At 52.5% G+C, this 15455-nt stretch overlaps 1 protein-coding gene across 2 annotated transcripts in view; it reads right to left on the reverse strand.

Moving 5' to 3' along the window:
* CHRDL2 (chordin like 2) overlaps window positions 1–15455 on the reverse strand; it is a 32454-nt gene that overhangs the window by 4481 nt on the left and 12518 nt on the right. Inside the window, exons 3-10 of one of the 2 annotated variants that reach the window (XM_007448099.1) lie at window positions 12566–12659; window positions 9701–9843; window positions 7364–7457; window positions 5617–5672; window positions 3603–3771; window positions 2468–2662; window positions 955–1128; window positions 60–114 (exon numbers count right to left, since the gene is read on the reverse strand). In XM_007448099.1, the coding sequence (XP_007448161.1) occupies window positions 60–114; window positions 955–1128; window positions 2468–2662; window positions 3603–3771; window positions 5617–5672; window positions 7364–7457; window positions 9701–9843; window positions 12566–12659 (980 nt within the window). The remainder of the gene's footprint in view (window positions 1–59; window positions 115–954; window positions 1129–2467; window positions 2663–3602; window positions 3772–5616; window positions 5673–7363; window positions 7458–9700; window positions 9844–12565; window positions 12660–15455) is intronic. The other variant, XM_007448100.1, reaches the window with a different exon arrangement.

The following is a 15455-nucleotide window of genomic DNA, read 5'->3' on the forward strand; positions in this document are numbered from 1 at the left end:
GGGAAAGAGCCGCATCTGACGTCACAAGACCTGGGCTCTAGCTCCCGTCCTCCACTTACTGGCTGTGTGGCCTTGGGCCAGGTACTTCACCTCTCTGAGCCTCAGTTTCCTCATCTGTAAAATGGGGATAATAATACCTAACTCTCAGGATCGTTGAGGATCAAATGAGATAATGAACGTGAAAGCACTTTGTAAACTCCAAAGTGCTTCACACATTGGTTGTTATTATCATTGTCATCATTCTTATTATCATCCCCTCTTTCACCCCCCCATCTCCCCCACCTCCCCACTGCCAGCCAAACACATCAATAAATTGACCTTACAGCTAATTCCCACTTAAAGGTTTTAATTTGTTTTACTGTATCCAGGGGATTTATGTTTTACAAGAAGAGCCCCAAAACTGAACTCTCGGCAATTCCCTATCAATGAAAACTCTTGACCTTCAGTTGGTGATAGGAGCAGCCTGCTGAACAGGGTGAGTTTCTACAGAATGAGAAACATATTCTGATGTCGACTTACCTTGTAGGGATAGAATCCACCTTATAGAAAAGGCGGAATGAAACTAGCCTTGAGGATTTGAGGGTGCTGTGAGGGCCCTCCTGCCTGAAAAGATCTCTCCTCCCAGTCTGCTGAAATTCTACCAATAGACAGCTCTTTGTTTTATCAGGGTAGGCATTACTCTGTCCTGGCTCCTCACAAAGTGTAAAAACCCCTTTCCCCCAGGAGAGGGAGCACTTCAAGGCCCTGGTGTTTCAGAGTGGGTGAGCTTATCAGAATTGCCAGATAGAATCAGTCTCCCTCTATCTCGGAATCTGGGAATCAAAGCTGGAAGGTGGCCCAAGGCAGGTCTTCCTGGGCCAGAAGCACTTGATCAACAAAACTCCCTTACCACCCTTGGCGGGTCTGGAGCAAAGGAAGGGGGACAGGCCAGAGTGGGAGTGGGCCACTGCTCACCTTTTACCAGCTTCCAGAGGTAGATCTCCACCTGTTCAGAAGCCTCACGCTCGAGGGCCAGGCGACGCAGGTTGTCCGGGCTTGGGGATACTGACGTGTGGACAAGGACCCGGACCGGCGCCTTCGGACACTTGGTGGCACTGATCTCACTGTGGCCAGGGTCTGCCTTGTCCTCTGGGAGAGACAAGGAGCTCGTGAACACTCTGTCTCCCCACCCCTGGTAGCCCAGGAAGAGGGGCCACTGGTCTGACATCCCCCTCAGGGTCAATAGGGCCCTTGGGAAAGTTCTGGTGCCCCTGGGAAGAGAAGGAGGTCTCTGGGGAAGAGAAGGGCCCACTCCCCCATTCACCTCCCATTGATTAGCATGTCAGAAAACTTCTCACCCTTCAGGGCCCAGCTCACCTTCCACCTCTTCCAGGCAGCCCACCTGGAACAGCTCAGCGTACCATTTCCTCCCACCCATAGCTTGTAAAGCCCTTCTTGCTTATGCCTCTCCCTCAGGCCCTTAATCCCACACTGCCTTGCATTGCCTTGTAATTGTTTCACTTGGGTATGTTTTCTCTCTAAAATAAACCCACAGGGTGAAGGGCAGGAATCATGTTCTCCAAGTCTTTTGAGTGACTCATACCACCCAGCACAGGCTCACACTGAACACACGTAGAATGAAAGGTTTGGGAGGGATTGAGGTGACAATGGCAGTAATGATGACGATGAGTGTGATACGGGACAGGTTCTAGAAGGAGTTCCCATTCCAGCTCCACTGCTCTTTTGCGGTGTGATTTAGGAAGTTCCCTTCCCTTCTCTGGGTCTCAGTTTTCCCATATGTTGATGAGGATTGAAGGAAGACAGCAGTGGTCAAGAGCATTGTCTTTGTGGGAATTCCCTGGCGGTCCAGTGGTTAGGATTCCGCGCTTTCACTGCTGTGGGCCTGGGATCCGATCCCTGGTCAGGGAACTAAGATCCTGCAAGTCACGCTGTGCAGCCAAAATAAATAAATAAGTAAATAAAAAGAGGATAAGACCTACAGGGTTCATATCCCAGCTCTGTTACTTACAGCTTTGGGACCTGGGACAAGGTATTTATCTTCTCATTCTGTAAAATGGAGATAAAGATGCCTGCCTTGTCCGTTTTGGTGAGGATTACATGAATTCAGCCAAAATACCTACCCGGCACATGATAAGTGCTCAATAAATGTTGGCCATTCCTCTTAAAAGTCCTAATAGCCTAAGATTTTATGATTTCACAGAGTCCAGGACATTATTTGATTCTATGTATGTCTGAAAGTCTCTGAATCTGTAACAGTAGATGGTTCCATAAGTCTAATATTTTATGAGTTAGGCATTTTTCACTGCTGTGCTTCTAACATTCTGTGCATGTAATAACCCCTACATCCCTTGGCTCTGAGGCCATGCCCCATCCATGTCAGAGATGTTCCAAGTGTCTGTGCTCTGGGGAGAGAGACCCATGGCTCACTCTGGCCAGTGCCCTCCCTGCCCTCAGGCTCTCTTTGTACCTGGACAAATCTTGCAGCACTTCCCAGCCACTTTCTTGGGCTGACGGCAGGGGTACTCAGTGGGGCAGGTCACCCGCTGGCAGTCCTGGCGGCCGTCCTGACAGGTGCACAGGATGCAGGGCAGGGGTCCAAAGGAGCGGAAGGCTGGGTGCCACACCTCCCCATGGGAGTACGTCTTCCCGCCATGCACACAGGCTGGGAGGGCAGGAAGGGAGGAGGGTCAGTGCCTCGGACTTGGGTCAGAGTCCAATAACGGCTGGGAGTAGGTCCTTGGGGCGCCCCTGCTCCACCAGTCTGGCCCAGCCACACTGCCTGCAAAGTGGAGGCCAGGGAGTAAACCAGTCCTCTGTCCCTGACATCACCCATTTCAGTACTCAGGGCTGGGATGGACCAGTAAGTTCTTGCCAAAGATGGAGAGTCCTCCCCTGCACTTCACAGGCACCTCCAGTGGGGCATGGGGAGGGATGGCCTGACAGTAAGAGACCTGTGATCAAGTGCTGTCACTACCTGGCCATGTGAGCTCTGTCAGGTCCCTTCTCCTGTCTCGGCCTCAGTGTCCCATCTGTACAGTGAGGGGCTGGACGGATGCCTCTGCAGCCCCTCCCACTCCACCAATCAGGGTGCCCTGCAGTGAGGCCTCTTTCCTCCCCCTCTGCTGCCACAATTGTCCCCTTAGCCTCCTTTCCTGATCCATCCCAACCATCCTCCTGCACCCAGCTCTGCGTCCTCCTTCCTTCATCAAAAACTTTCCCTCACCACTTCCTTATCTTATAATAATTAATGTACATGTCTGTCTGCCCTACTAGTCTATGAGCTCCTGGAGGACAGGGACCATTTTCATCTCTCTGTTCTGTGTCCCTCAATTCCCAGCAAAGACGTGGCAGATGCTAAAAAAAATATTGTTGTATGGCCCGTAGTCCTGGTTCCGGGACTGGTTCTATCTCTAACTCAATACTCTGAACCTCAGTGTCCTCATCTGTCAAATGGGGGTTTAGACCCGACGTTCTAGGGGTCTACAAGCTCATGGCCAAGTTGAGATTGGGGAACCACTCAGTGGAGGTGCAGGGATGGGAAGTGGGAGTGGTCAGGGCCCCCCTTTCCCACCTCAGGGGGCGGCAGAGGCTCCAGTTCCCACCTTTCTTATGTTTCTCCTTCAGAACAATCTTGACTGTCGTGCTGCCTGCCTCCTTCGGTCGGAACTGGTGAGGGAGGAAGCCCAGGGGGGCACTGGGGCCAGTGGGGCTTGGGGTGCTCAGGTCTCTCTTTCTCCCACCGTCCCCTGAACACGGATCCTGGGAATGTCTCTGCAAAGGGCAGGAAGGATGCAGATCACCAACAGGCCACTGCCAGTGCAGGAGCAGCCAGACAGAGGCTGCGGTAAGAGGCCTGAGGATGACTCTAGTGACTGAGCCTGATGGCCCAGGGAAGATAGGGCATAGGCTCTGGGTAGAAAGAAGATCTGGATGGGGTCGAAGATGTTCCTAGGCAATGGGCCTTTGAAAACTCTCAGAGGATAGTGGTTTGGAAATCCATCCTCCACTGAGGCCTTCTCAGGCTGGCAGAGCCAGAGCCTTGGGGCTGAGATGGGCAAGGGTGCTGAGGTCTTGATTTGGGAGACATAAGTGATCAGGGACCTGGAGAACTTAATATGTAAGAAATGGAAGGTGAGAATGTAGTGAGGATGAGAGTCAGGAAATTCTTCTTTGTCCAAGAAGATTTAGGTGATGGGACAGGGGATGGGCCTCTGAAGATCCCACCAGGCCCCGGAATCCCACAGGCAGGAGGGCTGAGAGCAGGCCCTGTCCGGAGATGATGGGTCTTGGGAGCCTCCTTTCCTAAGTCCCTGGAATCCAACATCCTGAGACCCCACCCCTCCAGATCAGGTCTTGGGAGAGCTGGCAGTGAGAACAAGGGGTGTGTGTGTGAAGGCAGCCTAACAGGGCAGGGGCTCCCCAGTCCAGAGATTGGGGGTTGGGAGCTCCAGGCCGTGGGAGAGGAGCAAGTGGGCTGGGGGCAAGGGGCAGAGCTTACCACCCCGTCACTGACCCTGAGTCACTCACATGCCTTCTTCTGCAGCCCCTTTCTGACTATACAGTCTCTGAGTCAGTCCTCTGATGGCTGGACTGAGCCCACAAGAGCTCCTAGAGTGGAAACTGTGTCCCAGGCCCCAGCACAGGCCGAGGCACACAGGAGGTACCCAGGAAATGCTTGTCAAGCAGAATAGAGGCAGAAAGGAATTGAAGAGCCCAGCCCCCTAACTGGTGACTTGCCCACGGCATCCAGCAAGTCAGTAAGTAGCTGCTCGGGGCCTGGAACTAAATCTGGTGGGTTTCACTTAGCTGCCCCCTGGGGAAAGGATGGGGAGGAAGGGGGATGACATAGTCAGGTCCCGTGGCCCAGCACCCACTAGACAAAGCCCAGCCTGGGATGTGGGGGTGAGCTGGCAGGGAGGAAGGAAGAGCTCATTCGTTCAGACCCCCGGGAGTCTCTGGGAAGGGGACCCCCCCCACCTTCAAGTTCCCCCAGAGTCCACGTGACCCAGGATGAAAGAGCAGGTGGAGCTATTCACATCATAGACATAGCACAGGTGCAGACAGGGACGTGAGTCAGTGTGTGGGCCCATTCTCCCACCTCTTTCCTCTCTGACCAGAGAGCACTGGGCAGGTTAGCTCATCTTAACTCTAGACCAAGATCAAGAGGGGTCAGGATGGAGCCAGCAACAGTGAGGTAGCCCCAGACGAAGAACTGATACCTCAGGAGCTAGATGGGGAAGGCTGGCCCAAGTCAGAGGCCACTCCCCTGGGGGACATGCTGCTCAGAGGCGGCCTGAATAAGGACAGACACAGGCTCTGGATGGAACAGTGTCCGAATTTTCCAGGAGGGAAATTGGGAAGCTTGGGGCCTGCTCCTGCCCTGCGTGGTGTTTTTTCCCAGACCTCTCCTGACTCACCAGCCCACGGTGGGAGCCAGGATGGAAGTCTAAGGAGAGGGCCTGGAACCTGGTGGCAGCTAATGGAGCTGACCCAGGGGACAAATGAGAAACGAGGGCAACAACTGGTATTGCCTGCTCCAGAGCAAGGAGACCTAGGCCCTGGATACCAGCACCCTCCCCTCCTCTCCCCACCCTGTCCCTAAAGCTGTGCACTCACCACCCCACGGTGTGACTGCGTGGCATCCTCTTCAGCTGACTTCTCACTTGACCCATCTGAAACCCCAAAGGGAGTCGGGTCAGCCTCTGCTTCCTCAGCCTTGGGGCCAGAGCCCTGCAGGCCACCACCTCTAGGCTCTGCCCCTCCAAGGCCTGTTGCCACTTCTGCAGCCCCCCACACCAGTAGGTCCCTTTGCCCCAGTGGGGCCTTATTCCTACTTCTCATTACAGCGTCACCTCACCCTTGGGTTGATGAAGTCCCTACAACTGGGCCACTGCCTCAGTTTCCCCACACTGGCCTCTTGGTCACTTAAGACTGAACCGCCTGGCTGGGCCAGAGCATCTTGTCCAGTGTCGTCACAGATGGCCCAAGGGCTCTGAATCCCAGCCTGCTTAGCTGCAGTCCCCTGGGCAGCCTCTCTGTCCAGCCACGCATGAAGTCACCAGACTTGGTCTACACTATACCCTCCCGTGGTTGCCCTCTAGCCCCTCTGCCCCTTCAGCTGAACAGCCTAGGACTCCTCCATCCCCTACATCCTGGGGCACCAGCACACAAAACCCTCTGGAGTCCTGCAGCTTCCTAGATCCCTGAGTGGGATTCTCTCCCCTTCACCCCTGCCTCACATACAGAGTGTCTACCACTAAGCATTCTGGGTTCACAGATCCAGAACGTTGGAATCAGCCTGTGCATTAGAAATCACCAAGGCCAATTTCTCGGTGCACACACAGCACAGCTGAGGCCCAGAGAGGGGAAGGAATCTGCAGGAATTAGCTGGAAGAACCAGGACTAAACTGGGATCAGCTGGCTCCTGGTCCATGCCCTTCCACAGTGCCAACATCTGGAGAAACGTTCTATAGTGCAGCACTCCCTTCCTCAAGTCCTGCCCACAGGGGACAGTCCAGCCATCTGTGCACTTCATTCTGCCCAAGCTGCTTGCCCTGCACTCGTCAGTGTGTTGCCTCTCTCTGTGCTATACAGAGATGCTGCTTGGATTCTGCTTGACACAGGTGCCCTGAGCTCCAGTGAGCCCAGGCCCGTGCCCAGCTCTGCCATGAGGAAGACAGGAAGAGACATGGTCACTGCCTGTACAGACCCCTCTCTTGTGCCTCTTCTGATCCTCTTGGCCTCATTTGATTGCAGGGATTTTGTCCCCTCACTGCAGGCACTGCAGCAACAGCCCCTTCACATGGGCTCCAGCCAACTTCCCTCAGACTCACCCTGCCAGCAGGTGCCCTCGTGCCTCCATGTCTCTGCCCCCACTTCTTACCCTGCCCCACTCCCACCTCCTGCTCCCAGGACAGCCTAGCACAACCGGGGAGTGTGAGGGAATCACCCCGCCTTGGGGTGAATCTTTGACCAGTGAGAGTTGGTGGCTGGTGGGCAAATTCCACCTCCTCCTCTATCACCCCCAGACTTTTCTGAGGAGCAGAAGGCCACTTAGAGCAATAGGTCACACTTGATATCAAGCAAAGGCCAGCTCCCCAACACATTCCTGTGTTGTTTTTCCCTCCCACCCTGCTTCACTTTCCCTTCCCCTCCTTCCTGCTCCCTGAGATTGCAATAGAAAATAATGCACATCAGCCTCTGACACAGGCTTAGCTTTCTAGAGGCTGCAGCTAAGCCACCGCCCTGAGGAAAGAATGGTTTGCTACATGCTTGGTGTCCCCTGAGGTTCCCCCCTAACAGTCCATGGCTAGGTCCCTGCGGTGGGATGGGCGGGCACTGCCAGATCTAGGGACAGACTCACCTTTGCAGGCCTGGCAGCAGGAGGCGGGCAGCAGGAGGGGTGCAGGGCAGCCCGGTTCTGGGCAGGTCATGAGGCCACAGTAGATCTGGCCCTCCTGACAGACAGAGCAAACAGGAGCTGAGAGCTCTGTTGAGGACCAGCCTTGGGGCTGAGAGAGCCCCTGCCCGGGGGGGTAGATGGCCTTGGGGTCCCCTCTGAGGTGGGGAGGGAGGGAGCAGTAGAGTGTCCTGGGCACGGCCCAGCCATCTCAGAGGAGGGGTCCCTGTACCCCTCCCACTCTTACCCAGGCCCTGAGGTAACAGTTACCCTTCAGCTTCTAAAGTGTTTTTGTACCCAGTCTCTCCCTAGGCTTTCACAGCAACCCAATGAGGTGAGATTCTCCCATCCTACAGATGGGGAGGGACTGCGGAGGGGCCTGGACCCTCTGAAGTCAGAGACACAACTGGGCAGAATGGACTAGAACCCAGTCTTCAGGCTTTTCCTACTGCTATCAGTGTCCTTCTCCCCTGGCCTAGAACAGGGAGCCCAGCATAGAGGAGGGGATGAGTACATGACTACTTGGGCTCATCTTGCTCTTACTGAAACTCGAGGTTTCCCAAACTTCAGGATGCAGCCTGCAAAGGCAAGACTGCAGGAGAAAGGGCCTTCTGGGAGTCAGAGGCCAGATGACCTTAGGTGAGTCACTTCTCTTCTCTGGGCCTCAGTTTCCTCCTCTGTGAAGTGGGGGCACTCCCATCTGGGTGGTGAAATCAAATGAGGGAATGGTTATGAAAACCCTTGTTAAACTGCGAGGCACAATGTGTACCTGGGAGGAAGTGATATTACCTTGAGTCCTTTCCCTATTCCTTTTCCAGTGAGTCTCAGAAGTAAGGATTCTGATCCTTCAAACCACTCCCATATAAACAAGGATCAGAAGAAAGAAGGAGAGACCCAAGTACCCAGGGAAAGGAGACAAGGGGTCACAAGAATGCTCTCACCATCCCACCACCATCAGTTCTGTCTCTTCCCACAGCCCCTCCTAATCTAGGTGGTCATCCCTTCACAGGAAGCCACACAGTGCAGGTAAAGGAATGTGGGTTTGGAATTATGTGGCCCTGGGTCTGAATTCTGAGTTTGCCACTTAACTAGCTGTGTGACCTTAGGCAAATTGCTTAACTGCTCTGAGCCTCAGTTTTCTTATCTAAAAACTATGAATAGTGATATACCCCTCATAGGGCCACTGGGATGCTGTATATAAACATAAGGCATTTCCTAGTAGGTACAGTGTACTAGTTCACTGCAAGAGGCCCAGGCCCTGCAAAAATAACCATTCTCTCAGTTGATTTCTAAGTGGTCACTCTTGTTATTATTAAGTTGTTTGCTCTGCAGCACAGATACCTTAAAATTCAGATTCTCGGAGGGGTGAGATCCTCTCACTGGAAAGATGGGAGGCAGGCCCAAGAGAGGTGACTCTCCCAAGGTCACACAGGGAACCATGGCAGAGCTGGAGCTGAAACATGGGTCTCAGTCTCTTATCCTCTCATCACCACTGAATCAGACTATTATCTTAAATGGAGAGGACCTTGGAGATCACCTGGTCAGACTCCCTTACACACTCAGAGGAACTGAGGCCCAGAGAAGTTTGATGGTCAGGTAGTAGGGAAATCAGGAGGGCAGGAGTTTCTCCCGCCAAAGCACAGATGCGCTAAGCCCAAGGCTGAGGGTGACATGCCAAAGGCCACCTGCAAACATGCAGCAGGGCCAGGCCTAGAACCGCCCCCTGAGGAGGAGGGGAAGACTTTCCAGCTCAGGCCCTGCTTGGCTTCAGTTTCTGTCCCCTGATAACACTGCTGGTTCAGCCCTGCCTGTCCCTAGGTCCAGCTCTGACCACAGCAGGGGAGTTTAAGCAGCTTCAGATTAAATTGCATTTACTGCAAGCAGTCTGGCTCTGTCTCTGTGCCCCAGGATTGATAACTGATCATTTACTCATTCCCTCATTCACTCACTCATTCATTCAACAATCATTACAGACATGTGTGTGCCAGGCCCTGAGCTGGGCATAGTGGAGGATATAGAAATGAGTTGAATATATCCCCTCCCCTCAAGGAATGCAGAGTCTACAGGGGGACACAGTAATGGCAAATGTCAGTGCAAGGTGACCAGGCAGCTTAGGAGGGTGCGGAAGCCCAGAGAAAGGCAGGACATTCCAAGTCCCAGATGTTCCCTTCCCCCTGAGCCCATTCACTTTCACTGTCCTTTGACCAGGAGGAACAATTCCCCTTACCCCCCCGGTCCACACCACTGTGCTCTGCAGGCCCAGACCACTGGCCTGTGCTAAAGGGAAATAGCAGGTCTTACAGTACAGCTGCAGAGGACACACTGGTTGGGCAGGCGGGAAGGGAGCAGCTCGTGGGCACTGAAGATCTCTCCATGTTGGTATGTGGTCCCGTTGTGCTGGCAGGACCTTGGCGGGGCCCGGAGCCCAGAGGGGGTGTGAGGTTCTGCAGGTGGGAAGGGGAAGGAGGAAGGAGAAAACGGTCTAAGAGCTTCGCCAGAACTAACTTGGGCACTTTTCTGAAATTGTTGTATCCTATCCCTTGCTATCATTTAAACCAAGCTCTGGCCTCAGCCTTCCCAGCCAGACCTCCTATCAGTGAACGAAGAGGTCCCCGGGACACCTATGTCTGACTATGTCACTCCCTCCCATAGCCTTTGAGCCCCTCAGTTTTAGAGCTGGCACTGATTGGAGCAAGAAGGCAAGGCCAGATGCTTCAGGTACACTGAGCCCCACTCAGTGGGGACCTGTGTGAGTTCATTCAACATTCGATAAGCATCCATGGAGCACCTCCTAGTGCCAGGCACTGTTCTAGGTGCTGGGGATACAGCAGTGAACAAGACAAGGTCCCACATGGAGTTTCATCCTAGTGGAGTCAGCTGGTATGATATGGACTGCACTTGTGTAAGCTTGGCGTCAGCTCCTGCCATTCCCTGGCCACCAGAGCCCCCTCCCCGTCACCTGCCAGTTAGCCTGCCCTCACCCTGCTGGGTAGAGGGGTAAGCCTCCTGTCCAAGGGGAACCTGCTCATTCTTTTTTTTTTTTTTTAATTTTATTTTTTAAACATCTTTATTGGAGTATAATTGCTTTACAATGGTGTGTTAGCTTCTGCTGTATAACAAAGTGAATCAGCTATATGTTATGTACATCCCCTCCCTCTTGGACCTCCCTTATTTCATATAAAAGAATCTCCTGTTTGGGATTGACATGTACACACTGCTATATTTAAAATAGATAACCAACAAGGACCTACTGTAAAAAACAGAACAAAGAATCTCCTGTTAGGAAAGAGAAATATGAAAAAAAAAATCAAAACAATATAGACTTAAAAGTAAATTTTGATCCTTGATTTGGTCCCTACTTTTGGTGCAATCAGAAGAGCAATATGGATCTTCTGCAACAAAGAAAGGATTTTCTGCTACATGTTTAACAGTGTAAACATTTGAAACATGGTATTTTTTAAGGTATTTTATTTTCTTTATTTTTTAATTTTATTTTTTAAACATCTTTATTGGAGTATAATTGCTTTACAATGGTGTGTTAGCTTCTGCTGTATAACAAAGTGAATCAGCTATATGTTTACATATATCCCCATATCTCCTCCCTCTGGCGTCTCCCTCCCACCCTCCCTATCCCACCCCTCTAGGTGGTCACAACCTGCTCATTCTTTCAAGACATATTTGCTAAGCACTTTCTCTGCACCAGGCGCCATGCCACACATTGGGAATGGAGTGCGAATAAGACCCGGCCCCTCCCATCAGGAAACTGACAGTCCCACTGGGTAGAGACAGGCCCCAAGCAGTGACACTGGTGTGGTATGGGCTAGGGTGATGGAAGCACAGAAGTTGTGGCAGCACAGAGGAAGCACCCCTAACTCAGCCGAGGAGGGTGGTCAGGGAAGGCTTCCTGAAGGGGCTGATGGGTGAGCTGAGTCTTAGGAGCTGAAGAACACAAAGACCAGGCAGGGAAAGGGGCAAGGCCGGGAAAGAGAGAGGGAGGGAGGAGCCTGTGACGAAGAAGGGGTCTGGGCCAAGGCACAGTCCACAAGGCGTGGTCAGGAGTCCCGGGGTCAGCCTCAGCCGGGGAGGAGGCGTGATGCCCCCTCACTAGGCAGGATGAAGCACAAAGCCTCTGCTCCCCTAGGGAACCCAGAATCAGGAAACTATGACCCAAGTTGGAGTCATGGTCAGATCCCTACTGGGGTCCCACTTGGAAAAGGAGCCCCTCTACATACATACTCCATACAGGTCCCCAGCTCCCCAGGAGAGCCATGATTCCAGAGTCTGGAGCGGAGGCTACAATCTGGAGCCCTCCCTCCCTTCATCATCTTCTTTTTCTTTTTCTCACCCAATGGACTTTTTTCTTTTAACATCTTTATTGAAATATAATTGCTTTACAATGCTGTGTTAGTTCCTGCTGTACAACAAAGTGAATCAGCCGTATGCATCACCTTAATGCTACTAAGCGTGGATGCGCCTCTCAACGTGTCCCTGCCTTCTGAGTTGGCCTCCCCACTGGCTGCCCCTCATTTGCCACTTGGTTCTGCCAGTTTCTTCTCAGACCATGTCTCCTCTCCTCTCTCTTACCTCTGCTTCCTAGAATCCGAGTCTCAGAGGCTCCCAGCAGATTCTTAAAATCATGGACATTGAGCATCATGGCACACAGCATCCCTAAACCCCAGCCCTGGGAGGAATCTCAGAGCACATGTACTCCAGCTCCTTCGGCCAGTCCCAGCCCCTGGTGGTAATCCTGGGCTGATCCTGGGGTGACCCTGCAGGGCCTCCCAGCCCCAGCTCACTCACTTGCACTTACACAAGGCACGTCCACTCACTCAGGCTCTGGCCAGCCCAAGAGCGATAGGAGACCATGTGTGTCGTCAACAGGCCAAGCATATGCCCATGTTCCTTCAGCTATTTTCCACATTCTCTCTGTCTTTCTGCCCAACACATCTACTTATGTACGAGAAGTCTGTGGCTACCCCAGCCCTCCTTGGGGATCCATGGAGGATGTCTTCCCCTGAGCGCCTTGGTGTCTTAACACTTCTGGTGTCTGCAGACTGCCCCTCTCATTCCAGGGGTCTCCTTCAGCTGGAGGCCTGTGTCAGGAGTGGGTCAAGGGTCAGTGGGCAAGCGGGAGGCTGGCACAAGGGCAGGAGCGTGGCTACTTACCCATACACCGGGGACAGCACTGCTGTGGCTCGGTCACAGGCTGGGGGCAGTGGACAGGCGGGCAGTGGAGGCGGTAACAGCTCACATGGGCATTCTGAAGGGGACACAGGGGTCAGTCCTAGTTCCAAGGAGCCACTGTCTCCCACCGTCCTCTCCCCAAACCCCCTCCCAACTGCAAGGCACTGTACTCGTTTTAAGCCTGCGATGGGATAAAAGTGATAAACTCTGTGTGTCCAGTCTCTCCCCTTCCCCTGCTCATTTGTGTGGCTCGCCCATCCGTATCCCTCCCCCCACCACGGAGGAGGGCACTGTGTGCCTGGATTTACACAGATCTTTTGTGTCCCTTTGTGGTATTTGAGAAATACAAGTAAAAGACTGGGTTATTCTAACATTGATCTTGACTGTGCTTTTTTAACTCCAGGGCTTTGTTCTTTTACCTCTGGACCTGAGCCTCAGGGCTAAGAGAGGAGTGTGACACAAGAAAGGGAGGTGACAGGGATGGGGACACAGCTAGCAACAGGATGCGGAGAGGACTCAGGGCTTTGTGATCTGCTCTCTAAATCTCTGGGAGGTGTGGTTGATCCCACACAAAGCCTTGGGATTGGTACCAGAGGAAGGGCCTGAAATCTTGGACTTTTTCAAATACAGCAAACGAGAGAGAAGGGGCAGAGAAGCATTCACAGAGATGAGCAGAAACAGAACTGGAGGGAGAGGCCACCACTGGAGATTTTCCCAGGCAGTTTGTCAGCCTGTCACAGACGTCCCACACTTTCCTCTCCCTCTGCTGTAAGGGCGTTGCCCTGTGTTGTAACAAACCATTACATCTGTCTCTTCTGTTCAACCGCGAATTCCCAAGAACAAGGGCCAAGCCTCACTCTATTCATCTCTGAATTGTGAGCACAGGGCCTTGCTCCAAACAAGTGCCTGCTGAAATTCGAATGAACGAATGAGTGAATGAATGCGAGCCAAGAGGGGAAGGAGAGATGGTCTCTTCCTTAGTCAAATGGAGCCAGCTTTGTTTAAACTTTGGAGTTGGCAAGTATGCTTCCAGCCCCAGCTGAGTGCCCCTGAAACACTTCTCCCAAGGCAGCCTCCTGCCCCATGGAGAACCCTGGAGCAGGCCTTAGTCTCTCTGGGGTCACTGCTTCCCCAGATGGCCAGAAGTGATGACAAGGATTCATCAGTGCTAAGGGACATGCTCGAGTCCACAGGATTGGTCTGAGCTCCAAAAGGGGCCTTCTAGAGGCCTGGCACACAGGGGTGTTTGATAAATGTCCAGAGGGTGAACAGAGCCCCACAGGTGAGAAACCAGGGTAGAGTATGAGGAACTGTGTTGTCTGAAGAGTTAGAATCTCTCTCTTGATTCTGGCCTTGAAGGAACCAAGGGGTGGAGATGATGAGCGACATGCAGCAGGAAGTAAGGCAGAGACAGGCTGGGGGGTGGGGGGGCGAAAGGGCAGGGGCAAGGCAGGAGGCTTTGCAGCCAAAGGGTTCCTCTCAGGAATGTCATAACTACCATTTAGGGAGTGGCTGCTAGGTACGGGCATTATGTTATATAGAAATGCATTCTCTCACTTCATCCTCTCAACAACCCTAGAGGTAAATACTATTTATTATCCACCATTTCAAAACGAGAAAAGAGCCTCTGAAAGTTGCCTAAGACACACAGCAGGTGTGCACTGTGCAGGGTCTGTGTACCTTCCATGAAAGTGCCTCTGGTGGAGGGGGCGGGAACTAACTCATTCACTCAATGTTTACTGCATGACAGCTGGGCGCCACATTCTCTTCCGAGCACTAGGGGCATAGCAGTGAGCGAGAGACAAGAGCTCTGCTCTCACGGAGCTCCCCCCTAGCAGGGGGAGACAGACTATAAAAAATAAATAAGTAGGAACAAGATCATGTCAGATGTTAAATTTATAACAGGAATAAAACAGTGTAATGTGATTGCGTTAACAAGGTTAGACTATTTTAGAAACAGCCATAGAGAAAGCCTCATAAGGAGGCAACTTTATGTTATAAACTGCAAGATGAGAAGGAACCATTCCTGGGAAGATCTGGGGGAAGAACATTCCGGGTGGAGGAACAAGTCGGAATGAGTTGAAGTGTTGGTGCAGGTAGGAAATGAGGTTGAGAATAAGGCAGAGTCATATCACATAGCGCCCACAGCAGGCAATCTGAATTTTACTTTAGGTGCAACGAGAAGCTATTGGAGGGTTTTAAGAGCTTTTGAATGACATGATTAGTTTTTTGTTCAGAAAAGACCCTTCTGGCTGCTGTGCAGAGGACAGATTAGAAAGGGGTACAGGGAGACCTCATGGGATGCTCACATAGCAGCCTAGGTGAGAGAGGAAGGTGGCTTAGATTAGGGGGGAGCAGTGATGATGGAGAGAAGGAAGGGATTCAGGGTGTATTGGGGGGATGCTGGCTGCAGCCCCTTGGGGTGAGGAAACTGTGTATGTGTGAACTCTGGGGAGGGAGAAATGAATTAGCTCCACTGGATCACAAAACTTGGACTTTGTCAACTGGACCGCATGATATGTCTGGAATTTTCTGTTATGGTTTCCTTCCTGTTTTTTGGCTATATTTCACAAAGTTCTTTTTGAAAAAGCTGATTGGCCTCAGATGTGCTAAGGAAAACCAAGGGGAAGCAGGGATGGGGGGTTGTGCTCCCACTGGCATCAGGTTCGACCAGGGGCCAGCATGGTAGCAGTCGGGAATCAGAGGGAAAGACCCCAGGAGGAGTGAGACCCCAGTGGTCAGAGTCAGGAGAGGGGCTGGCCCACCCCCGCTCCATGTCCCAGTGTTTCCTCAGAAGCTCTTCTCTGCTCCCACCCTGAGGATTGTTTTAACAAGGGAGGCTCTCACAGCCTTGGCTGTGCAGGGAAAGAGG

The sequence above is a fragment of the Lipotes vexillifer genome, unplaced genomic scaffold (genome assembly GCF_000442215.2).
Source record: "Lipotes vexillifer unplaced genomic scaffold, Lipotes_vexillifer_v1.1 scaffold640, whole genome shotgun sequence".
In the NCBI taxonomy this organism is placed as follows: Eukaryota; Metazoa; Chordata; class Mammalia; order Artiodactyla; family Lipotidae; genus Lipotes; species Lipotes vexillifer.